Source organism: Cibotium barometz, chromosome 15 (assembly GCF_041138505.1).
Source record: "Cibotium barometz isolate CiBa-2024 chromosome 15, ASM4113850v1, whole genome shotgun sequence".
NCBI classification, from domain to species: Eukaryota; Viridiplantae; Streptophyta; class Polypodiopsida; order Cyatheales; family Cibotiaceae; genus Cibotium; species Cibotium barometz.
In genome coordinates this window covers 48,547,277-48,574,166 of record NC_141060.1, presented here as the reverse complement: position 1 = coordinate 48,574,166, position 26,890 = coordinate 48,547,277, and the positions used below count along the sequence as shown (strand labels likewise).

At 42.8% G+C, this 26,890-nt stretch overlaps 1 protein-coding gene across 1 annotated transcript; it reads right to left on the bottom strand.

The window, feature by feature from the left end:
* Nucleotides 1-3,497: 3,497 nt before the first annotated feature.
* On the bottom strand, nucleotides 3,498-5,665 carry LOC147631396 (uncharacterized). Its single transcript, XM_086809084.1, has 2 exons — nucleotides 4,189-5,665; nucleotides 3,498-3,784 (listed from the first exon to the last, which is right to left on the bottom strand). Exon 1 carries the CDS (start codon nucleotides 5,427-5,429, stop codon nucleotides 4,191-4,193), a length of 1,239 nt encoding a protein of 412 aa, XP_086665210.1. The 5' UTR covers nucleotides 5,430-5,665; the 3' UTR covers nucleotides 3,498-3,784; nucleotides 4,189-4,190.
* Nucleotides 5,666-26,890: the final 21,225 nt, after the last annotated feature.

The following is a 26,890-nucleotide window of genomic DNA, read 5'->3' as shown; positions in this document are numbered from 1 at the left end:
AGGAATAAAAAGAAAATCCCCCCAAAAATGAGTAAATACTCACATAAGATGAAGAGTTGACTAAGGACAAGGTTAATAATTAAAAAAGAGAGATATTTAGATGAAATGATGCATTTTTGACACCTCAGTATGAGGGAATTCCCCTCATGAAGGAGGCACCTATTTCACATGTGTGGGAGAGTTTTAAACTCCCAAATAATGAGATATTTTTATCTCTCCTCTCTCTTGTTTCAACTAGATCCAAAAAGTGGACTAAACTGACCCAAAAATGGTCAAAAATTGACCAAATTGATTTGAAAAATTCTAGAATCAGTTGGATTCCCAAGAGCCAAAAAATGTGAATTTACTCATAATTCATTAGTTTTTTGACCTTCCCGCCACTCTTGTTTTAAACAAGAGTAGAACCCTCAAACCATCAAGCCAAAGGAAAGCTCTCAAATTCCTTCGTAAATTGGAGATTCTTCTCCTTTCTATTCATTTTATGGTTTTTTATGATTTTTGTCTTCTCTAAGTTGAAAATGATGTTATGCCTCATTGAAAAAAGGCATTCCCCTCTCTTCTTTAGTAAATCCAACCATTCTTTATCCTAGATGATTAATGGATACAATCAAGTTTTTCATAATGTTTCTCTTTGATAAGTAGAAAATGTTTACATTAGAATGATTTAAATACTCTTGGTGAACTTCTAATCAATTTTAGAGAGTTAAAAATTGAAAAATGGTCAGGCCATACAAAGGAGGTTATGGCAAAATTTTCTAAAATTGTGAAAATTAAGTTTTACTTTTTTTATTCAAAAAGAGTAATTCCCATCGTATATGTATTCTGAAAGTGTTACTTTTCATCCTAGGTATAGAAAAATGCTTACTAAAAATATTTTATAAAAAGAAAGTGTTACTTTCTTTAGGATTAAATTCTATGTATAGAAGGAAGCTTATTGAAATTTTATTTTGATCATAAAAGAATGATTTTCATCATAAATGATAAGAAATGCTACCGTTTCATATTCACTAAGATGGTAATGAGAAAATTCAATTAAACTATCGAAGTCGAAAATCGAGATAAATGATTATTTTATTCCTCATAAGAAATTCATGTTTTAGAAATCTGTAAGCAAATATTCGTCGAACAAAATTTAGGAAAAGAGAAATTGAAATAGTACCTTTCGAGAAAGATAGTTTAGGAAGAACCTTTCCAGACCCAAACTCTGATTCAGACTATTGACCAAGACGTAATTCCTTCATCAATTTCAATCAATGACGATGTGCCCAGTTCAGGAAAAATGTACTCAAATCCCCCACCAAATTTGAAACTAAGTTATGACTTTTGATTTTGATCTGAGGATCAAGTTAACAGAATTCGAGGAATTCTGTTTGGAATTCAGACCTAGATCTAGAAGTATTGGGATACGGATTTAAGATTATTCATGGTTTTCAAACAAAATCAAAACTCAAAACTTGCATAGAAACCCTATTTTCTTAAAGGACTGTCTTATGCCAGGGAGCATTTGTCATATGTGTTTAACTAAGGGAAGTTCGGTTGCAACAGCTGGCGGGGAGTGTTCGAGGGACAGCTCACGCGGCAAAAATTGCCCAGGTCTTGACCAGCCTGGGTATGGTGAAAAATGGTGTGCTTCCGGTAAGATGGGCGAGGGCCGACGAAGCGGTCCCTGAGTGAAGTACCAAGACACCTAAGGAGGATCCTGGAGGGTTTTGACCAGGCGATGCACGGGCTCGCGGTGCTTAGGACACCCATTCATATGTCGAGGAAGATATATATATGTATGTTGACGAAATGATTATTGTAATCTGATACTGGATCTCGTTGGCTGACCAGCTAGTCCCAAAATGGAGAGTCCAGATTGGTACTGTTTTTGTGAAACAAGAGATTGAATAGAAATTTTGAATTATGAAATCTGTGATCATATCTGTTGCATTTCAATTATGGGTGGGTGAGTACTTGTTTGGATCTTCCGATTCCAGTGGCAAGGCGGTGGCTAACCCATGGGCCGGATGGGGTTAGGCTGAAATCAGTGGAGTTTTAATAATCAAACAGAAAAATCTTAGGATTACGCTAGGATTCGAGTAGCTAGTTAATTCCCTGATAAATTTCTCAACACCAGCCTAGTCTCGTGCCCGGACATTTGTGGGGGCGAGGCCCCGAGTGAGAAACCCTGCCCTGCGCTTGAGGGGGTTGCTTTCGCTGTTTAGCTACCGGGAGTCTGGTGCACGGAGGGGGCAGGGGGATCTCACAGAAACCATTGGTTTTCATTCATCAACAAAGGGGGATAGAAGTGGTTTTTACAATTTTGCAATGAAACCCAACCATACAAATGTCTTTAATACATTGTTCTCTTACTTTTTTAGTTGTGACGTTAGAGATTCAAATTGTTACATAGGACAAAACAAAACATTCATGTTTATAAACTGGATCAACTTTCCTTTCCATTGGCTTTCATTCACGTACAGGGGAAGTAAGTTATGGTTCTTACAATTTATGTAATAAAACCCCATCATACAAATATCTTTGAAAGGCCTCGAGTTTATAGAAAAATCAAGCACATGGGTGGTGATTTGGAGGGTTTAGTTAACCCATATCAAAAACCATAGTTTTAGATTATAAATCTTATTGAGCTACTTTTTTATGAGGGAGAATGCGTTCTTGATATGTTTGCAAGCACAAGGATTGCTATTGTCAATGCTTTGAAAAGGGTCATAAGGTAGTTGCTATGTAGAACTAGATCCTATATAGGGAAATTTCATAGAAAAAAAGAGTCGCTGTAATAAATGAATTTCCAACAGATGAGTGCCAAGATGTTAGAATTAAAACAATGGAATACGTAAATTATTATTTTTTGGATGATGGTTCTAGAGAGCCCCAACCTCCAAGTGGTGGTGATATTATAGGAAAAATGGTGGACCTCGTACATGCTAAAAAGGAAGAAGAATTCATAGAATCCATAAAAGAAGAGGAAGAAAGACCAACCATAACAATAGTGGAAAATAATGTCGAGAATTCCCCAAAGATTTATGGGTTTTTCTTTTCATTTAGGCAAATGTTTTATGCATGTTAATAGTGAATAAACATTTATCACTACTTCTATTTTGGATATTTTGGATATTTACTTATTTATAAGAAGTTTCATTTAGTCAGGAAATGAAGTTCTTTAAAATTTTAAGTTAAAGTTAAACTCTGAGAGTAAGATAAGTTTCAAGTGCCCTCTACTTTACTTAATAAACACCATCCTATTAAGTACTTGCTTTAATATGGTCTTGTGTATAGTGATTTATCTTTAAAAGCGATCACATGTGTTTAAAGGTAGTACTTCTTTTTGTCATTGAAAAAAAAATAAAAAGTTTTCTATTAACTACAAAGATGGAATGTAAATAGAACTTTTTTTCCAAAACTTGAAACAAAAAAAATAATGATGAGGAAAAAGGTCAAATTTTTTCTTGTTCAAGGGAAAATGAAAAAGATATATTTGAATTAGACATTATGAGTTAAATTTCTATCTAATTTTGGGCTTATTTGCAAATTATTACAACTTTGCCAAAATGACAACCCACAACTCTACTCCATTTTTCATGACAACCTACTATAAGCATCTTCTTCATACTTTCATTGGAATCTAATTAAAACTTGAACAATTCCGAGAAAGCTTTTTTTCCTTCCTCCACCATTTTGAGAGGGAATTTTCAGATTTTGGACCAATCCTAGGTTAAAGTGAAACCCCACCCACATGAATAGCACCTAGGAGGAGGGTTTGTAAGACTTGTGACATGCTCACCTGGAACATTTTGTAAAGCCAAGTATTCATGTAAGAAAACTAGGAGAGGTGCTATGGAAGTTACATGCTACTTTGCACTCAAAGTAAAGTGAGTGCCAAAAAAAAACCATGAAATTAAACAATGTGATCATAGGATGACTTGAGCAAGGCCAATGAAGGCACACTTAAACCCAAAATATTATTTTATCTCCACTTTGGTAGAGGAAATAAAACCCACTGAACGTATACGCAAAGGCACGAGAAGTTAGGAACCTAGATATACATCCCCTTGCTATGTGCAAAAAAAAAGCAAAAAAGCAAGAAAGCAATTGAGCAATACGATCGTCGATGTGCAAAAAAAGCAATTAAACAAGAAAGCAATTGAGCAATACGATCGTCGATGATATTCTTAATCTCCAATATACCTTTAAGAGGCGCCCGGCTGCGCCCATTTCACCGACTTGGCCGCCCTGGAGGTGGTGCGGAATCCTTCGTTTCTGAAGTGGTGATGGTGGTGGTGGTGGTGGTGGACGTGGTGGTGCGATGTGGGCGGATCTGAATGCTTCATACTGGGTGGCGCATCCGCTCGTGGACGCCCCGGTAGTTTCTCCAAGAGTGGGGAGTCCTTGGCGTAAGGCACTCGTGGGTGGCCAGGCAACTTCTTAAGATCATCCGACAAGTTGGATCTTTTGGGAGGCTCCGGAGACTCCTTTATGTGAAAGGTCTTGAGCAAGCTGTTGAAGACCCTGCGGAAGCCCCTTCCGCTTGCTTTGTGCTTTGAGGCTTCGTCAGGAGGAGGGTGGTGGTGGGTGCGTGGTGGAGGAGATAAAGAGGGAGTGGAATTGGGCGTCGAGAAGATAGGGTGTATGAGAGGGCTGCGTTTTTTGGAGGACTTCGTGGCGAGGTAGTTAGGGAGCATGAAGCGCGGCAGAGCGTAAAGAGATCGAGGTATGTAGACGGGGGGCACTTGGAAGGGCAATGGCGGCAATGGTGGCGGCGGTGGCGGCGTATTTCTAAGGAGCTTGTGGTGTAGTGAGCTCGGCGGATTGGTGGCTACCGCTGCTGCCGCATGCACTGTAGTTAAGCAGCGTCCCAGCTGATTAGACAGGCAAAGCAATTCAAACGAGTCGTAAAGCGAGCTGCCGCAGTCCCACGGCGTCCCGCTGCTGCCACAGTCCTTCTTCGGCTGGAAGCACTTTTGAGATTGATGCTGAGGCAGCAAGCTGAGAAGGGCCAGAGACTGCCCGGCGCTCATGATCTGTTTGTTGGAGCCAGCGGCGCCGCCGTCGATCACACTTAAAGAAGGCTGCAGCGCCGCTGACCGAGACAGCGCTTCCGCCTTAAACCTCGAAGCTTGGTGAACCGGCAGCAAAACAGTAGGTGTAGATTCACCATCTGGCCCTGCTTCTTCCGGTATATAGCACCCACTTGCCTTACAAGGACCTAGATCTTGCGGCTGCGTTGATGGCGGCTTCCCAGCTGCAGCTTCATGTGATAACGAGTGCTGCATCCTGCTCGAGGCTCGCCCGCCGGCGCTACTTCCCCGCCGCCCATGTCTGTACCACGCCAACGCGGCCGCCTTTGTATGAAGCAGCTTGATGCTCTCCTCGGCCTCATCGCTCCGTCGCCGGGCATCAAGCCCAGCGCCGCCCAAGTGTTCTTGCATTGATGTACTAAACTTAGCATCTAAACTAATTAATTACTAAGTGATTAGTAGTGCTAAGCGATGTGGATATTGGAGTGCATCTAAGCATGCAGAGAACAAGTTGGTTACGTTGTGCATTGAATTAACAGGCTTGTGGGGATGTGGAGGACTTGTGAAGTGAAGCATGGTTGCCACAAACCCTAGAATTTAAGGTCACCATAGGTCACTACCTTTCCCCTCCTTTTATGTTTATTTACTCATCTTTTTTCTTTTACTTAAAGAACACCCACTTCCTATTTCTATTGGTTCTAGGTTCTAGATTATTGGACCATTCGAGATTAGACCTCACCTCTTCGACACTAAGACCCACCAAATGGTATCTTCTCTCTCTCTCTCTCTCTCTCTCTCTCTCTCTCTTCTCTCTCTCTCTCTTCCCCTAGTGTGTAAAAATAAGGATATAGGATAGTTTACTTTTGAAAAATATATGCCCCATTTTCACTTAAATGAGACTTAAATGCTACAAAATTCCTCAACTTTGGGAGGTTTTAGCTATATATACCTTCAAATTGCTTATATTTATTAAGAAATGTCTCTAATTCTTAGAAGGGACTATTCTCCACCACTTTGGCAAACTCTCTCTCTCTCTCTCTCTCTCTCTCTCTCTCTCTCTCTCTCTCTCTCTCACTCACACACACACACACACACACACACACATTTTCAAGGGGCACCATATGAAAAGTCCCATGTCTTTAATTCAATTCATGATGATATGCATCCTGGAAAGACGTTCCTCCATTCACCTTCCACTTGAAGAGATACATTAAGAATATGCAAAAGATGCGCGTCTATCAATAGATCACACATGGCACATCAATTGAACATGATTCCCCTCACTAGCAATCCCATACAAAAGTTTCCCTTTCACAAATGTCAACTAGTTACATGTGTTCACCATTGGAAAAGTGTCTTTGCCTACATCACAAAAATTAATGGACTACACATTACTCCACCATTTCAATAATTTGAGTCAATTGAGTGCTCACATATTTATATATCTCTAATCATCAAAGTGCAAAACCAGGCTTTTCTACTTCGAGAACATTCACTTTTACAATTATAAAATTATTGCTTCCATGGAGTGTAGCAATTATAAACAAGTTCCTAACTTTGTTGTTTTAGATACACTCTCTTAGAAATATTCAAATACATGTGAATAAGCTAACAAATCAAAAATGAGAGGAGTTTATGTCTCACTTATCCAAGCTTTTGAAATCACAATTGTTTTTTGAGTATAACAAGCTCGAGGATTGCCACATAACTTTTTTGATAACACACACACTCGCGCATGCACGTGCGCACACGCACACACACACACGCACACGCACACGCACACACACACACACACACACACACATGCACACACATAACTGTTGCGATAACACACACACGCATGTGCACATGCACACACATGCACGTTCTCTTTTAGCACTTTCTGTTACTAATTAGTACACACACTCAAATGCTTCCATCTAGCACTTTACAAGTCACATGATAATGTAGCGTTTTCTTGGATTCAAGCTTAACTTTTAACCTTATAATTGTTGAATTATGATGTAAACCTAGAATTATGTGATGGATCCCTTAATGAATATTGTTTCATATGAGTGCCTATGGATTCTTTTTGGTGTAAGATTATTTGCACCTACTACCACCCCTTTCCTACCTGGTTTAGCTAGCACTCCTGATTTAGTTCAAACATGTGCTAGTTAACACTAAAGTTCCTCCTTGGTTACCTTCTTTGGATTTTGACTCCACCCCTCTATTGATGAGCTTTATCTAGCATGCACTCTCATAAGCCTTTACCATAGAAGCACAATTCTTGCTTACACAACATAGCCATTGAACTTATCCTCTTTAAGAGTTGTTTGAGAGTTTTTTAAATTGGAAAGAGTTGATCATACAAAATGCAGCTCTCTGCCTTTGTAAAGGACTAGACATTGGCATTGGAATCACTCAATTACTAAGACCTTCCCATCCTCATATCATGACAACACCACTCATAATAAAGCTTAAATACATGGCAAGTAAAGCTTTAATTTGTACTCATGAAGGATGTATTTTGGGGGATTGTGAGTGGAAGAGAGAAGTGTCCCAAATCGAAAGGAGAAGAGAAAAGGTTTTGGCTTAGAAGAGATGAGAGAGCTCTAGCCAGCACTGCATTATAACTAGGAGGAGAGAGAGTTTCATCTATCATATTGCATAGAAAGAAAATTCAAAAGGAGAATGGGATGAACTAAAAAATTTGTTTTCTTTTGTTTGGTGCTAAATAAAAGAACTCAAAAATTAGTTTAAAATTTTTGTTTTTTGGATTAGACATCAAAGAAAGCAAGTCACCTCATGATCACTTAAATAAAATGAAAAGTGTCATGCAATAACTTGCATGTGTTAGAGCTCCAATGCATGAGGAGGATATGCCATAGCAATCCTTCTCAAGGGCATGACCTTGGAAGCATTTAGCCCATTGGTGGGCTACCTTGAAAAATCTACCTGCCGACACTCAACCTTCACAAGTTATCACCAGAATTGAAGTAACCTTGATTGAAGAGGAAAAAGAAGACTCAAGTCAACACTCAAGCAAACATAATGATCAAAGAAGAACCAAATAAAGTGGTTTCCCAAGATGGAGACTAATCATCAGAACATCTCTTCGAAATGATGGAAGAGGAAACCTATCCCACCTTGTGTTTAAACCCACTCATTGCATACTACCATTGTATAAAACTTCAAGCCCTAAGCCAACATTGTAGCCTATGAAGCACCTGGGATAGACCACCCTAGTAAATGACAGACTATAGATCCAATGTATGTATGGTGGTAGTAGTTTATCACTTAGGGGGGACTGTTAAAAAAATCAAGTGATGTTGGGTGAATGTTAGGAGCAAGGGAGAATGTTATATGTGACTATAAAATGAAGTAATAGTACTATCCATAGGACTAAGGTTCAAAGTCTCAAAGAATGCCCAAATGTAAAGGAGTATGTGGAATGTCTAGCCAAAAAGGGTGCCCAAAAGATGGCCTAGAAGTAGATAAGAAAAGTCCCAATTGGGGACTCAATCACTTAAAGGGAGGTGGTCCTCAAATCTAGGCAGGATCAGTGAATGGCTTAATCAAGCTCAAAAGTCATAGTTAGTGGCTAATATAGATGTACTCAAACCTACAAAGGCCCTCTATCTAGTGGAATGTCATATGAGGTTTTTGCTAAATCTTTGTCTTGTCATTATGCCATAGTTTTATCATTATTCCTAATCACTTTCTTGCATTCTTATTATGTCAAAATGTTGATGCTAATCAATTTCTACACACCTTAATCCTCTCTAGGCATGAAATTCAACATTGAGCTAGTTTAGGGTTGATTCTTCACATTATTCCACTCTTTTGTATGCCTACAAGCTACATTAAGCTTCATATATCTTAATGTTATATGCCCTCCCTTAGTGCCAAATAATTCATCATTTACATTTCATATCTTTATCAAGTGCTAGAGTCTACACAATGACATGAATGAACCACTCTTTTAGTTTCCTTTATACACATTAGTGTTTACTCTTCTAGTTGCCTTTATATAATAGGCACACCATGTAGATATGAATTGGAATTTTACATTAGTGTAGGGATTAGGGTTGCAAATACAAACTAAGGATCATGCCCTTTTACATGTAAAAGAGTTTTTCAAGATTACTTCCTTCATGGGAAGCCTCGTTGCCATCTCCTTCTTTGTTAATGACCATCATGTTGGCCACCTTGGCTAGTTTCTTATGCCAACAATCCTTAGCCATGTGTCCTACCTTCCCAAAGCACATGACTTTGCTCGTGGCTCCTTCTTTCTAACTTTGTCCTACTCTTGAGAAGAAGGGTTTCTCTTCTCTCTTTAGTATTGTTGTATCCTTGATTTTGTGCCTTTGCTCTTCCTCCATTAATAGCCACTTGTATTCCTATAAATGATGGGTCTCGAAGGTTCTTGATAGTAGCCCCACCAATGGCCCATACTCTTACAATTTCATGTTTTTGAGAAGGATTGCTAATGGATCCTCCATTTCTATCACAAGTCTAGAAGGTTCTTGATAGTGGCCACCAATGTCCTACCATACTCTTACAATCTCATGCTTTTGAGAGAAGGATTTCTAATGCATTCTCCTTTTCCATCATCTTTAATGCTTGCAAGTTGATTCATGATGCCTTATTTCTTGTTAACATGAACAAGAAATGAATCCCCTTCTTTCATTTTGAGGCCAATAAATTGAAACTTTAAGCTTATCTTAGAATTTTTCCTTTAGCCCCGAAAATCTTGTCCAATGCATCCCATGCTTCTTTTAATGTTTTAAGTTGGCAATGTCATATATGTTTGAATCTCCTAAATGCAATGTAATTATGGCTAAGCCTTTTTGTTTTCTTTCCATCCTTGAATTATTTAATTCTTCATCCATTAGTCACATCTTTCTCCCACTTACTATGCCCCATAGGTTTTCCCTCATTATCATGTACTTAACTTTTACTTGCTAAGTACAAAAACCATTACCATTGAATTTTTTAATGAGCTAGGGTGTTTCCATGATTCTATGTAATGAAAAAGGGAGGTCTTAGCAATTGAAGTGTCCAATGTTAGTGTTGCATAGTTATACCATTATAATAATGACATAGTCATGGGTGTCACTATGTGACACACCTAGCAACACTTTTTAATTTTAAAAAAACCATCTTTTATAAAGAGGTTTTTAAAAAAGTCTACATAGTTGAGACATAGTTATGGGTGTCGCCAGGGGTGTCACTATGCGCGACACCCGTAGTGACACTTTGTAATATAAAACCCATTTTTTAAAGAGGTTTTTAAAAAAGTCTACAAATCTCACTTAGTAACACAAATTGTGTCACTAGGGGTGTCGCTATCACCATGTCACTAAGTGTTAGATATCCGTAACGCCGCTACGGGCGTTACCACAAGAGGGGACAGGCCTTTGGCTCACCACCCAGCCATAGAGGAAGAATGAGGATTGCCCCTCATTCCCCAGGCTATATAGTGTGTGGCCTGCCGTCCACACTAGCCTGGCTGCCCATGACTCCGCATGGGCGTCCTCTCCCACACTGAACCCCGGATATGGCCATCCGGTCTGCCGTCGGTCACAGGCGTTACAGCCTACGTGACATTACCCCCCCTTAAGAAGAGTTTTCGTCGTCGAAAACAAACTGGGGAAACCTTTTGGAAATTGCACTACGACGTTCCCAGGTAGCTACCTCCTCATCCCTATCTGTCCATTTAACAAGTACCTCCTGGTACACTTTATGTCGGGTTTGTCTGTCACGATACTGTAGAATCTTTTCAGGTTCATGTGGTATCTTTGGTGGCACATCAAGTCCACCAAAATCTCTGGAGAAACTGCGTTCTCTAACCCATGAACTGATTTCTTCAGTTTACTGACATGGAAGACAGGATGGACTTGAGAACTCTCCGATAACTCAAGTTCATATACTACGTCCCCAATCTTCTTAAGGATTTTATCGGAGAAAGTTCTCGTTTTCATGGTTTCTGACTGCGCAGGAACCTTGAGGAATACAAAGTCACCTTCTGCAAAGGTCACCTTTCTTCGTCCTTTATCCGCATAAGTTTTAGCGTGATCTTGAGCGTTACGAACGCTCTCTCGTGTGGCTCTGAGCATATCATTCATATCTTCAAGGAAATCCTTGACAGATTGAATCTTCTCCTTTTCTAGGCCTATAGCCATCGAAGATCTCGGCTGGAATCCATACATTAACATGAATGGTGTAAATCCAGTCGCTCGCTGAGTGTTTGGAGCTGTTATAGGCAAACTCCAATAAGGGCAAGTACTCTTCCCAATTAGATTGCTTCTTACTAACATAAGAACGCAACATATCCTCTAGAATTTGGTTAACTCTTTCAGTTTGACCATCAGACTCCGGATGATCTGCCGTACTCATACTCAGAGTAGTATCTAACTTTTTAAAGACTTCCCTCCAAAAATGACTGTTGAACTTTCTATCTCTATCCGACACTATATCTGCGGGCAGGCCATATAGCTTGTAGAGATGTTCAATAAAGAGTTTTGCCAACTCTGGCATTTTTACAGTTTTCTTCGTGGCAATAAACTTTGCCATTTTAGTTAACCTGTCCACTACCACCCACACCGAGTCATTCCCTTGACTCGTCTTGGGTAAACCGGTAATGAAATCCATGGAAATGCTTTCCCATTTCCCTTGAGGAATCTCCAGCGGATGGAGTAGTCCTCCAACCTTAAGACATTCATGTTTATTGACCTGGCACTTACTGCATTTCAGCACATAAGTCTGGACGTTCTTAAACAAACTAGGCCAATAAAACTGTCTTTTTACTAGTGCATAGGTCTTTTGAATCCCAGGATGACCCGCACTTGGACTATCATGACTTTCTTTAAGAATTTGGGCCCGAAAGTCACCAACCAATAGTTGGTACACATACTCTACCCTTGTAAAGTAAGTACCCGTCGTCAATGGAGTAATTAGCATATTTCTCCCACGTGTCCGGTCGAGGTCGACCGCCGCTACGGGCAATCCGATTTGCCATTAACTAGGGAAGTCATTGGTAAGCAAATGTCTAGTAGTACTCACGCAAGCCGTGATTTGGTATTTCAACCAAACCCCCAAGGCAAATTTCATGCCATCATGTCATTAGCACAGAAGCTAATGTACTGGAGAGCACTCTAGTAGCGCAAGTTCTTAGACTATGCTACTAGATATTTGTAGACTATGCTACCATGTTGCATCACCAACTTGTTAAAACTTCTCCTTGGAAAGCTCTACGGCCATAGGAGAAATAAACTAGAGCCAATCTTTGCACAAGCATATGCTCTAGAATCTTGTTGAGTTTCTAACTACCATCAATCTTCTACGGATGGTTAAACTCCACTCTAACTCAGAGTAAATGTAACTTTTTGAAGATTTCCCTTCAAATATAACAATCAAACTTCCTATCTCTTATGCCATACTATATATGCGGGCAGAGACGATATAGTATGTGGAGATGTTTGATAAAGATTCTTGCACCACTACGGGTGTCTGGAGTTACATCCAATCACTTACAACTCTTTGTTGCTATTACCAGACACATCCCTTCAAGTATTGTCTAGACTCACACAACTATTCGAGTTTATGTGATATTTGAGGATATCCCTCCTTTCCCTCAAGGAAGGTTATTGTCCTCAAAAACTCTACTCTCAAGCGGACTACGCGCTAGTGTCATAGGTCCAAGAACAAATCTAGACCGTGTTTAATATCATATGTTATATTCTTGAGTCCTTCCAAGAAACTTTTAAACATCTTGCAACGAAGATGTGGTATAGTGTCTATGCACATATGGTGGTACTATTGATAAACTGCTTTGCAACAGATCAGTGGTTTCACACTTGTAACAAAGTGCTTCATTGTTGCATATTATTACCCTTCATAAGTGGTTACACACTTATGAATTATTTGGGTGGGTTGTACCATCTATCAAGAAAAATTCCAAACTACTAATAACCACATTATCAATCCACAGATAATGACTGAGCTTGCTGCGAAGCCATAGGTTGTTAGATAATTGATGGTAATTACACAAGCCCAATGTCTCATTACATCATACATTCAATATAAATGCAAACATCACAGTACTTCGTGATGATGAACTTAGGAATTTCATCCTATCCCTGTTTGGTGTTGGTATGAAGTATAAGTATGAGAACATTATTTGCTGCCTTCCATTATAGCGGCAAAGCTACCTACCCATCACATAGGTGGCAATCTCTACCAAGCTATAACCAATGACAAGCAAATAAACGAGTACTCTTGTAAGAACTTCATAACCATATCTCACACCAAACTCATAATCACTACAGATTCAATGCCAGGGCTTGCAAAATTGAATGTTATCTGATAGGTAGAGGGGATCATCAAACTACGGATGACCTCGACAACTCACTATAGGACTAATGATGTGTAACTTTTAAGTTACTCCACTCTCCTTGCTTATTCCATACCATCGAACAAATCGGTCCCTCGATTTGAGCAACGTCAACATATTTATGAGTACCTCGATACTCATGGATTGTGGTTCGGTAATTTAAAATGTTGATCTAGAGTATCTTTCACTCGAGGATCTTAATTTTATTAGCAGCTATGTATTAGTAGTGAGTAACTACGTACCCACTATCATCACACTAGTAGCTCCATACTAGTCTGTGAGTAACTCCGTACCCAATGGCGTACCTCCCCCGAGTGGGAGTACCATATACAACCATCTATAACAAGATGCTTAAGTCACTTGCTGGCTAAGAAGTGACTACATAAATTGACCCCTCCATTGCACATTGCTGTCTAAGAAGTGACTACATAAATTGACCCCTCCATTGCACATTGCAGTACAATCTCTGGTATTACAACACGAATTTTTGGACATCCTTATAATAGAGGTCAACTTAAAAACTAGTGCATAGGTCTTGTGGAGTCTCGGCTGACCTAACCACACCACTGGTGACTTCCTACAAAAAATGTGGCGCCAAAGTCACCACCTATGTACTTTAACTCCGTAAAGTACATGGTCTTCATCTATCATCTATGGAAAGTTGTAAAACATTCCTACGATGGATTTTTATCACCCTAAAATTATTGTGCACTATTTTAGTGTGAAGAGCTTTTTTCCTGGGTACCATGGTTCACCCCAAGCTCATCTGTTGCTAAATTCTCCGATTTAACAAAAGATATGTCTGCCTCCGAACACTCCAGTTCAGCCCCAGACTTTGAGTTTACTTCTTAACACTCCGGTTAAGTCAAAACGCACCAAATACAGTAGGATTTACCACTAAGCTCTCCGGCTTAGCCTCCTATCCTAACTCAGCCCGAGTTTATGTACACCACATATGTCGGATCCGATACTAACAACAACCAGGCTCGTCTGGAGTGAGATACTACTCACTATTGCCATGTAAAACCTTATTAAATCCTAGAAATGCTCCACTCATTTCCCAGGGGTCATACAACTTATAGGGTTTACACGCACATGAACTTTGTAAGCAAAATAGCCTGTCAATCAATATTACAATTGCTTATGTAGGAAAGTAATATATTTCCCAAATTCATATGGTAGCAACTAAAATGTGCTCACAATCGCACACTTATGTTGAACATAGGCAAGACTACGCTTGCAAAATGCTATAGGGCGTCCCCCATGCATGAAACTGTCCAACCAAACTAGTCTTACTGCTAACCTCTGGATTTAGATCACTCCGAAACTAAATCACTCTGTTAGCACTAGTACACCATCATGGCCCTTGCTACCTAGAGCTTCTCCGAACTCTGTGACTAGGTTTTATCCCAACTTATGGCTATATTTGGTAATTTTCAAAGTTCAAATTTTATCTTGCACACTTTATCACTACAGACAAGTGTACATATAGACCTGCCAAAGAGTCAAGTTACATGCACAAGCCTTGGCGTCCCATACAATCGATTCCATGAGAATTTGATGTCCCATACCATCAAATTACCACCAAACCAATTGATGTGACATATAAAAAGGCTCTTTCCCCCCCCCCTCGAGAGATTACCACAAACTCTCGAGCAGTGGGATGTCGACGCATGGCAATAAAAAGAAGAGAAAACCATGCTAGTAAGTTTAAGAATAGTTCTCTTCGATCAACTTCTATAAGGGCATTAAGCATTACATCTCAAGACTATACCCCTTCAGATTTACCTTTGATTTCTACAAATCAATCCTAAATCTGCTATTATTATCTAGGCGTATGCTAATCCCTCAGATTAGTACTCCTAGATAAACCATTCAATTGAGTACTGCTAGCAGCACTGCTAGCCCCTTTATCCCAAGTAATACACACCTTTTGCTGCACAGGTCGTAGCTGGGGACTTGCCGGACACCATATGCGAGCCACGAATGGCTGCAAGCATACAACCAGGGAAGGAAGCTCAAACAGAATGCAAAGGGTGTGTCACTCACCGCTCAACTGCCGCCTTGAAGGATTCCCGCGTCGCAGCAGTGAAGAAGGAGCCGCCGTCGCCGCTCTACCGCCTCTTCGCCGCCGTGCCACTACACAGTGCTCGATCGCTCTCTCACTCACTCTCTCTCTCTCTCTCTCTCTCTCTCACGCAGGAGAAGGAAACCAAGGAGATAAGGCAAGAGCACTCTTGTATTCACAACACATGAGAATGAGGATTTTAGGGTTACATTTGACTCTTATAGGTGACTTGGCTGTTCACACTTGGGTGCCCATACATGGCCGGCCGATCCTAACCCTTACCCTGCTGATATTCAAGGTGCGCCTCTCATCGGCGATCACCCAATCCCTTCATCCTTAACATATGGTGCCCACAAGCCCGGCCCATGACTCAGAATATTTAAATTAATGACGTAAAACATAGTACGTCTCAATGTCCGTCATAGGTTAACAACACCTTAGGGATTACTTTTACAAGGCAATCTACGTGACTAAATCAAACTAGTCACCACTCTCTAGGCCCAAGTAGTGACACTATTTTGTTACTACTAACAAGGGCCAGCTTGCCTCTACGGGCCAAGGCTCTCTTGTTGCTACAAACAGTAAGCAACTTGTTTGGACACAAGGCATAACCACATCAAGACTACGCTTATACATGGTTCTCATTTGCCAAAGTTTATCATAATCTTCTAGCAACTGTTAAAAGATTGTGAAGGGTTATGAGCACTACGGCTCAATTAGGCTTACCTTGATTTCTCGTGATAAGCACTTCGTCTAATTTGGGCACAACTGACGCCACTACCGGTCCTCTTAGCCCAAGTAAAACACACCGCAGTTTTAGATTTACAGTATAGCCAAACTACGTGACTTTGATGGTCAATACTAATGCTCAGCTTAAATTTAGTCTCTCTGAACCAAGTGTGTGATCACCACATGTGCTACTTTCGAGGCGCTACGGCCATAGAAGTGTTCACTAGGCACAACGGCCATAGAACGGCTCTCTCTCGAAGGACTCGGCCCTACGGTCGTGGGATTTGTCTCTCTCTTAGCACGCGACGCTACGGCCATGTGCAGTGGGTCTCTTTCGTGGAAAACGGGCACTACGGCCACACGGCATGATGGCCGTGTTGGGTTTGTTTCGTGGGATGTACCGTTGTTTTGTGTTTTTTTTTTTAAAAAATAACGGGCCGGGCCGGCCCTCGTCGCTTGGGCGTGGCCGCTCGCCCGCCCGTGGGGGGAGCCTTTTTTTTAAAAAATAACGGGCCGGGCCGACCCTCGCTGCTTGGGCGTGGCCGCCCGCCCGCCCGTGGTGGGGAGCCTTTTTTTTTTAAAAAATAACGGGCCGGGCCGACCCTCGCCGCTTGGGCGTGGCCGCCCGCCCGCCCGTGGTTGTGGGGAGCCTGGCCACCGCCGTTTGGCTAGCCGCCCGCTGGGCTGGCCGCCTATGGGCTGGCCTGGCCGCCTATGGCCGCCCGCTAGCATGGCCGCCTATGGCCTGGGCTGGCCGCCCGTTGGGCTGGCCGCCTGGGCTGGCCTGGCTAGCCGGGTAAGGCCTGGCCGCCTCGCAGGATTTTCGCCCCCCCTCAAACGAGGGTCACCTTGATCCAGCAAATCGCCCCCCCCTCAAACGAGGGTCGCGAGCCAGCTCTTCGCCCCCCTCATACAATGCTTGATCCAGCTCTTCGCCCCCCTCATACAATGCTTCAACGAATCTTCGCAGACAGTGGGGCTGGTGCCGCCCTTCCCACACATAGTAGAGACGGGTCGTGGGGCTGGTTTCGCCCCCCCACACCAAACCAAAAATATTTGCACACAAGCTTCAACGCAGAGAGAAAAAAAAACGAGATCTTACCTCCAATCGCTTGTTGTGTGTGACGGGGAGAGAGAGAGAGAGAGAGAGAGAGAGAGAGAGAGAGAGAGAGAGAGAGAGAGAGAGAGAGAGAGAGTTCTTCCCTTCCATTCTTCTTGGCCGCCTCCCTCCGCACACTCCATTGGAGATAAGGATGAGGAGATGAATGGTTGAAAACCATTGAGTGGGCCCCGGTCCCCCGTTCACACGCGGACTCTGACGATCCCCATCAAACCATGCTTTGATACCAGTGTTAGATATCCGTAACGCCGCTACGGGCGTTACCACAAGAGGGGACGGCCTCTGGCTCACCACCCAGCCATAGAGGAAGAATGAGGATTGCCCCTGTTAACCTATGACGGACATTGAGACGTACTATGTTTTACGTCATTAATTTAAATATTCTGAGTCATGGGCCGGGCTTGTCGGCACCATATGTTAAGGATGAAGGGATTGGGTGATCGCCGATGAGAGGCACACCTTGAATATCAGCAGGGTAAGGGTTAGGATCGGCCGGCCATGTATGGGTGCCCAAGTGTGAACGGCCAAGTCACCTATAAGAGTCAAATGTAACCCTAAAATCCTCATTCTCATGTGTTGTGAATACAAGAGTGCTCTTGCCTTATCTCCTTGGTTTCCTTCTCCTGCGTGTGTGAGAGAGAGAGAGAGTGAGTGAGAGAGCGATCGAGCACTGTGTAGCCATTAGGAACTCAATGGAGTCTTTTTGGGCCCTTTAATTTGCCATGAGGTTATGGAAACGTTTAACTTTTTGACAAATAGGAGCCCGCCATGTAAGCAAAAACCATGGGTTTGTAAGAGAGGTGTAAGAGTGGTCAAAGGGTGCACTTTTCCCCCCAAAAAAGGGGGGGGGGGCAATTTTACAATTTTCGGACCTCCATAACTTCTACATACAAGCTCCGATTTGAGCGAAGATTACAGATCCGTGATCTACGCATCAAGAGCTTTCCATAGATATGTTACATGATATGGTTTTATCCGCTAGATTTTAAATTCCATTTTTCTCCCAAATTTTAAATTCGAATAAAGTAGCCGTTTTGAAGCTTCAAATTAGAAAACGTTTCTTCTTAAGAGAAAAGGTTTGACTCCCTTAAACTGCCAAATAAAAGGGCCCAAGAAGACTCCATTGAGTTCCTAATGGGCACGGCGGGCGGAGAGGCGGTAGAGCGGCGACGGCGGCTCCTTCTTCACTGCTGCGACGCGGGAATCCTTCAAGGCGGCAGTTGAGCGGTGAGTGACACACCCTTTGCATTCTGTTTGAGCTTCCTTCCCTGGTTGTATGCTTGCAGCCATTCGTGGCTTGCATACGGTGTCCGGCAAGTCCCGAGCTACGACCTGTGCGGCAAAAGCGCACATTTTTGGCGCCACTGCCGGGGAGTTGCCCTGCACCAAGCTCCAGTTTGCAGCTCGGCTGCTGCGTGAAGTTTAATCTACACTGCAGGAAAGCGACTGTGTGTTTGTTGTTGAGGTGTTTCTGTGTTTTGCAATCTGTCTTCTGCAATTTGTCTTCTGCATTTCTGTTTCTTTTGTTATTTTTCCGCTCCGCGTGTGGGCGTGCGTTCTATTATCTGGTTATCTGAGTGCGAGGGGATTTCTGAATCCCCAGATCTGTGCTGTGTGCGAACTGCGTCGCGGCCAAGGCTGAACCCTAAAGAAACCCTAGAAAACTTATCTTTAAAAAAATTTAAAAAAATATAAAAAATAAAAAATAAAAAATTAAATTTTATTTTTAAAGAAAGAACCAAACGTGTGGAGAGGAAAGATTTTCTAATTGGAGAAAAAAAAATTTGAAAAGAAAGAACCCCAATTGACCCACGACCCACGACCCCGGTCTCGGTCTTTTGATATATATATATAGGAGAGTGAGCCTCCATAGCTTTCTTTCAAGTGAGAGCTAATGGGAAGTTGTGCCCTATATGTAGCCCACTCCCCAAGGAGTAAAGTGAGCATGTGGGATAAAGCCCTCACCCTTTCCTCCACAAGCAAATAGGCTTTCGCTCCTTCCCCCCAAGGGAAACGGACTGTTTTGAGGACTACAGGAGCTCTAGATAGGCGAACACGGTGCTGTAAAGCACACTAGGACCCTTTGAACGATACGCTCGTTTTGAGCTATCACATGCCCTAGTCCAAGTTCGACCGTGAGTAAGGGGGTCAAAAACGAGTTAAAAACAATCTAAAAACAAGTAAAAAGGGGGTGCGAAACACCTAAGAAACCACTTGTGTGAGTTTCAAGGATAGTTACCAACGCACGTAGGGTACCCACGTCACATGCATCTACGTTCTGGTCGGGTGCTAGAGCTTGGGCCACTAGAAAGCGTTTCAGTTTACGCAAGCTCACACCATCCCTCCACGTTAGCATCTTGGCCTTCGGCTGGAACCCAAGGGAGTGCAACCCAAGATCCACGAATAGTGGATAGTGACTCATCCTCTGACTCAGAAGCCATGGAAGGGCACCCTACCAAGAACCCTGAGGAGACAAGCCAAAACATGCCAGTGTGGGTCCCACAACCCGGATCTAGCATGTTTAGTCGTCTGATAGAGACCTTTAGTAAAGCTACACGCTCGGAACATGCGACAAGCGAAGTAAATGAAGAAGGAGGGGTAGTGGATTCGCCATTCACATCTTATGTGGACCCTACCTTCCCAAAGAGTGTCTATGTGGATATTCTACCCACTTCGTTCAATGAGGGCCCTACTGAGCTACCACATTCCGATGCTCTTCCTAAAGTAGAGGTCCCTAGAAGCCAATCCATAAGAAGTGACATTGCGTCCACTTCAAGAGAACCGTTTGGCACACCAAGTCTGGATGGGATATTTCTCAATGAAAATTGGGAATATGATCTACACACAGAGACTCTAATTGACCTATACACGGGTTACACATACCATGTAGGTTGGTTAGAAGTCCTACGATCTACATCTAGCGCCACTAGTCTAGAGGAGCAACAACAAATGATATATGAGGTTATTCATAGAATTATCCAAATTGAGAGGCAAAATAGGGGAGTGAACTTAGTTTCCACTGGCCCTATGAGATTTTTGGATACGGGCAAGGCCAAACAACCAACCCTATCACAATTGGAGACTCCCTCGGTGAGTCCCATAGACCCTTCGTATGTTGTTTCGCCTGGAGTCTCAATGCAGGTTGAGCCCACGAGTAGTAACTTTAGCTTTCCAACCTTGGCTCAACTTTCCATTCAGGAATCCACAATGCCTACCCCAATGATGAGCATAGCGGAAAATACACCTGTTACCGCTGTAGTTAGTACGACACCGCTACCTAGTGGAACAGTCCCTACAACAGTGCGTGCCAGTGCCTTTCAACCATATGTACCTATCACTACTCATGCTCATGTAGCTCCTATGCCTCTTAGTATGCCAATGGCATATGCTCCACGACCACCTTATCATAACCATTATCCAAGGGGAGCTAGGCCTAGTCACATATCATATCCTATGTCGTTTGCCAACATACTCAGACCAACGCCAACTCCTATCAGCCAGGCTATCCCAGAAGTGCCTCCACCAGCTATGCCTGCTCACCTAGGTGATCTCGCAGCGTTTGCTCAGACGATCGGATGATCTATTGCGGAAAACATGCGGGGTATGCCTGAGAGAGAACCTAGAAGCAAGGCAGTACAAGCGGCTAAGCTCAGTCAAAACTTCAGTGGTAACGAGGATGTTAGGAAGCACATTGAAGTCTTTGAACACGTGTGTGATTCTTTGGAAGAGCACAATGAACTGCATAAGTGTAAAGCCTTAGGCTTAACCTTGAGTGGGAAGGCCGGAGATTGGTATCGAACCTTAAGGGTTGAAGAGCGCACTCACTACCCCACTCTCAAGAGATTGTTCTTGAAAGAATACATACGCGAGGGTGTGCTTTGGGGGGTAGCATCTCAACTCCAAAAAGCTGAACGCGAGGAAGGGGAGTCAATGAGAGACTTTATAAGTCGATTGAAGCATCTAAATTCTCGCTGCACTCCCGATGAATGCTTCAATAACAACCAACTCCTCGATAGATTCATCCGAGGATTGCGCCACGAGGACATTTACAATGGCCTAGTCATTAGAGGTCTTACAACGTGGGAAGCAGTCACTGCCAATGCAATCCAGTTAGAAGACAACTTGATGATTGCAGGTAAAAAGGTGTCTTCAGAAACAAAATCCGTTAGTTCGCAAGTATCTGGGCACGAGCCAATGACGGTAAAACCTATTGCCAAGGAGCCCAAGATATCTGAAATGTCTATGACCGACCTTACTAAGGCTCTCCAAGAATACTTTAGGGGTAATCGAGCTCCTCAGAATAGCCATATGTACCCAAGGAGAGAGCAACAATGGTGTTCGGTGTGCTTAGGACCACATAGCACGAGTGAATGTCCCACATTCAGAGTTAAATTCAATGGGAATTGCAATGCATGTGGTAAGTATGGCCATCAATCTAAAGATTGCCTAGTACTTAAGCGAATGTTGGCAAATCAGGCACCACTAGCCTGGTCAAACATAGCTCAAGTACCCGCGCTAATGCCTGCACAACCTGTCGAGCAACCGTCACAGCACATAGTTCCAAGGAATCCGAATGTAGTCCAGTCTGTGCCGTTACCACCGCCAGTGCTAGGACCACAACCTCCACATTACCCCTGTAAACCAGATGGATGTGAGTCACATAGTGCATGTGGGGATTATGAAGAGGAGATAGACCCCACTGCTCCATACGGGATTGATACGTTTGAAATGATTCCCCAGTACTACATGGAGGATCATTTCGGGCAAGTTAAGCATGTATATCAAGCGGCTGCTCTCGCCACAAGAGGGCAAAACCTTAATACCTTGGCGAGGAGACCACCTCTTCAATGCTATGAGTGTGGTGGACCGCATCGTGTAGCGGAGTGTCCTAATAGGCTACAGAAGATCGCTACTCAAATGCAACCAAATCAAGGGAGCACATCGGGAATGCCGGTACTTACATGTAATCGTTGTGGCATAGATCATTTGATCGCTCAATGTCCACATAATCCTAATGCACCCAAGATTACGCCATTGAATTTGGTTGAGGTCACCAACCAAGCACGAGGAACCACACCTGTTGTACCCGCGAATGTAGTTACACGGTCAATGCTTCAAAATCAAAACTACATTCTTGAAGAGAGGGATACTGCATTAATCGCTCAGGCAAAGAAAAAGAAAACACGACGAAAGAGATCGCTTAATGCCACGAGCTCCAAGCCCAGTTCAAAGACTAACATAGGGACAGGAGACGACCCCGTGTATATGAATGATCCTAAAGATGATTCTGATTCAATAGAAACCATGGGGACCAAAGCCACTACCTTAAGGGAGGAGCCCACTCGGGAGCTCAATGAAGGAGAATCAAGCGAGTACATAAATAAGGGAAAACAAAAGGAAACTTCCTCGGCCCCACAACCAAGTCAGTTAATGCCCTCTCGACCACCCAAACTGACTGAGACTCCCCAAGACAAGCCACGTGGGCCAAAAACCCTCAAGAAAAAGATTGGAACTTACCCAAACCCAGTTGAGGAGATTGAACAAGTGCAACACTTAAGGGGTTTGGTGGAAGAAACACAAAGAGAACTGGAGCCAAACCCGAGAAAAATCAAAATTCCAGACATAGTGTTTCCTACGCAAGTTTAGCCTCACCGGAACCATAAACCGTTAGCTATACCTAGTATCATTCGGGAAGAAAGTGAGGATAGGACATCCAGAAGTGGGCAAACACCCTTCTTGCTGGAAAGAATGTTTAGTGAGGGAATGCCTGACCCCATTGAAGAGGAAGTGATTCCATCTTCACCAGTCCCTAGTCAAGGGGCGATGTCTCGAAAAGTACCGTTGAATGTGTCTAAGCTAATGGATTTCATGTCCTCTGAAATTAGAACCACGATCATATCCAAATTATACGGAGATCCTGAGCTATTCTTAGCTCTTCGGGCATTTCTCAATGGAGAAATAAAGGCGGGGCTACCACAATTTGCAAATATGGATAGACCCGACACGCTTCAAGATGAAGGGGAACATTGGGATCTACAACCCAACCTAGATGAAGACTCGATCGTTGAAATACCTGTGAATAAGCTGGGACAGTACTTTGAAGGGGACGAATCTAATGCAACCCTCCCCATTACTACCAAGGGATTAACTCTAAAGGGAATCCTTGATGGTGGTGCTAGCATGAGCATTGTGACTAAAAACTGTTGGGAATCCATGGGAAGACCTCACCTTGAAGTCACAAACATAGTGGTTAAGATGGCAAACGGAACCATAGCTAAACCTATTGGAATGTTAAGGGACCTTAAGATCAAGGTCCTGGGATACAAGGTAAAACATACCTTCATTGTAATGGATTTCTCCAAGCATCCTATGTCATATCAAATGATCTTAGGACGTCCTTTCATGAGGGAAGCACAAATGGTGCATGACTGGTTGAAAAACCATGTCTACCTACAATTCCAGGACTCTGTCATTCGAGTTGATCTTGAGAATGGTCGTGCACATCCTTTAGGAAGCAAGGTTATCATCGATAATCGATCGGATACCACTGTTCATTCCCCTCCATTAAGGTATTACTATACATGCAAAAAAGAGACTGATGATGGGAAGGATTCTCCTTACATGGATGTCCTACCGGGTATGACTGAGTCGGATAACGTGGATTGGGTACACCTAGCGGCAACCATAGACACATGGGAAAATAGAGGCACAAGTTGGGGGCAAGATATGCTGCCGTTAGTGCCAATAAACATGATAGGTGTTATGCACTTGACTCCTGATGGCGAGAAAGCGGCACACTCCACTGACACTAAAAGTAGCGAAGACTCTGAGTCGTCCGAATCTCAAGAAGAAACTAACTCTGAGCCTGGTGGGGGGAATGAATCAAATATTCACCCAAATGTGGAAGCAAGGTGCTCAAGGCCTAGGACAGTGACCTCCTGCAGTTCATCCAAAAGTGAGGGGGACACAAGTGAAGATCGACCAAGTGAGTCCGAATCTGATAGAAACAAAAATCAAAAACTTGGTAAGAAGAAAACGAGACATAAGCGCCAACGCTATCGAGCTAATGTACGCACTGCAATAAACAAGGAAAGATCCACTGTAGAATGGCTTAGTTATGTAGGAGCCATTGATGCTCATCGGTTGATGCTCATCGGAAGATAGCGGATAATTGGGGACAATACCTCCAAAGTGTCATGTGGTGTATTCCGCAACCTCATGACGTCGCCCAATTAGAAATTGATGAGAAGCCAAAACTAAGTCGTACTGGAAGGAGGCGGCAAAACCAAGAGTTGGCTCAGCAGCAAAAGGAAGCGGAATTGAAAGAAAAAAGCCTGGCACAACAAGAACCAGTAGACTTACACCCCGCACCCGAGCATTTCAAATCATTCACCACAGGGGAACGTAAAGTAGTCTACACAAAAGCCCAACGAACGCCTACCAATGGGAGTAGCGGTGTCTACGATGGCCCTGCGGTAGTTAAGGAGATAGACTTAGCAGATCTGGGTGAGGAGTCTAAACCAGTTTTTATTGCTCAAGACCTCACCAAGGCGGAAGAAGCTGCACTTACGAAGCTTCTTAAAGAATTCAAGGACATATTTGCTTGGACATATCATGATATGAAGGGTGTTCCACCCTCGGTGGTGCAACACACGATTCCAATGATTAGCACTGCTAAACCAGTCCAGCAACGTCCCTACCCAATGAATCCTAAGTATGCAAAGATTGTACAAGAGGAAATTGAAAAGCTGGTAAAATGTGGATTCATATACCCAATTGAGCACTCAGAATGGGTTTCTCCGATAGTCATCGTGCCAAAGAATAATGGGAAACTCAGAGTGTGCGTTGATCTCAAAAAGGTTAATGCAGCCACCAGAAGGGATCATTACCCCTTGCCATATTCTGAACATGTGCTTGAAAGAGTGGCAGGCAAGGAGGCATATAGCTTTTTAGATGGGTATTCGGGTTACAATCAGATCACAATTGCAGTCGAGGACCAAGCTAAAACAACATTTATTACGGAGTTTGGAGTGTTTGCCTTTCGCGTCATGGCTTTTGGCTTGACCAATGCACCTGCAACATTCCAACGATTGATAAACACGGCCTTTAAGGAATATCTAAGGGACTTCTGTGAAGATTTCTTAGATGATCTTTGTGTTCATTCCTCTTGGGACGAGCACTTGATGTGTTTACGAAAAATATTTGAAAGGTGTAAATTATATCGCATCTTCTTGAATCCTTTCAAATGCCAATTCTGGGTTAAACACGGAGTTATCTTAGGGCATATAGTGTCCAAAAATGGGATTTCCACTGACGAGAGTAAAATCAAGGTCATTCTGGAATTACCCCCACCCACCAACTACAAGGGAGTCCAACGGTTTATGGGCCATGTTGGTTATTATCGAAGGTTTATTCTATTCTTCGCCGAGATAGCTCAACCATTGTATAAGCTTCTCATCGAGTTTATTTGGACCGAAGAAAGTGACCGTGCCTATGAGCTATTAAAGAAGGCCTTGGCGAGTGCTCCAATCTTGAGAATGCCTAACTGGGATTTACTCTTCCATGTGCATATTGATGCATCAAACTTTGCTATTGGGTGTGTGTTAACTCAACCTGGAGAACACAAGCTAGACTACCCCATTAGCTTTGCCAGTCCAGTTGAACGATGCTGAGATGAACTACACCACTACGGAGCGAGAAGGGTTGGCAATGATATATGCAGTAAGGAAATTTCGTTATTACCTCCTTGCCACCAAGTTTGTTTTCTATGTAGATCATCAAGCATTGTTGTATCTGGTAAACAAACCATGCTCCACAGGAAGAATCACACGATGGCTATTGATTCTTCTTGAGTTTGATTTCACTGTTGTTGTGAGACCTGGCAAAAAACATGTTATGGCTGATCATTTGTCTCGCATACCTAATGGTGAGGCTCCTACGGGGGTTGATGATGACTTACCGGACACTTCCCTGTTCATGGTGGAGACAATGCCTGAATGGAGTGAGAAGATTGTTAACTTTTTGGTTAATGGCTTTCCACCCAAGGAGCTTCGTAAAGATCTAGCTCGAAAGCTAATCAAAGAATGCAAACCCTATTGTCTAATAGCCGGGACTCTTTATAAAAGAGGAAAGGATGACGTTCTTAGGCGTTGTGCCCGAGAGGATGAGTATCTATACATTTTGCAAGAGGCACATATGGGCGTAGCCGATGGTCACTTCTCAGGAGACTTAACTGCGCGAAAGATCTTACAATCAGGGTATTGGTGGCCCACTATGTTCCAAGACGCATCACTCTTTGTGAAGAGTTGCGATGAATGCCAACGATATAAGAAACCCCAGAGGAAAGATCAGATGCCCCTACATCCGATCAAAGTAAACCAACCATTTGAAAAGTGGGGTTTAGACTTTGTAGGTCCAATTAGTCCAGTGGCCCGAAACACACAATCTCGCTATATTATTGTGGCCACTGACTATATGACCAAATGGGCTGAAGCGAAAGCGACACGTAAGGCAGATGCGAGGACAACAGCCAAGTTCCTCTTTGAAAATATAATCACACGATTCGGTTGTCCTTTTGA

Bases quoted from the DNA above. Each gene is read 5' to 3' on its own strand.
- LOC147631396 (XM_086809084.1), bottom strand. From the start codon at position 5,429: ATGCAAGAACACTTGGGCGGCGCTGGGCTTGATGCCCGGCGACGGAGC.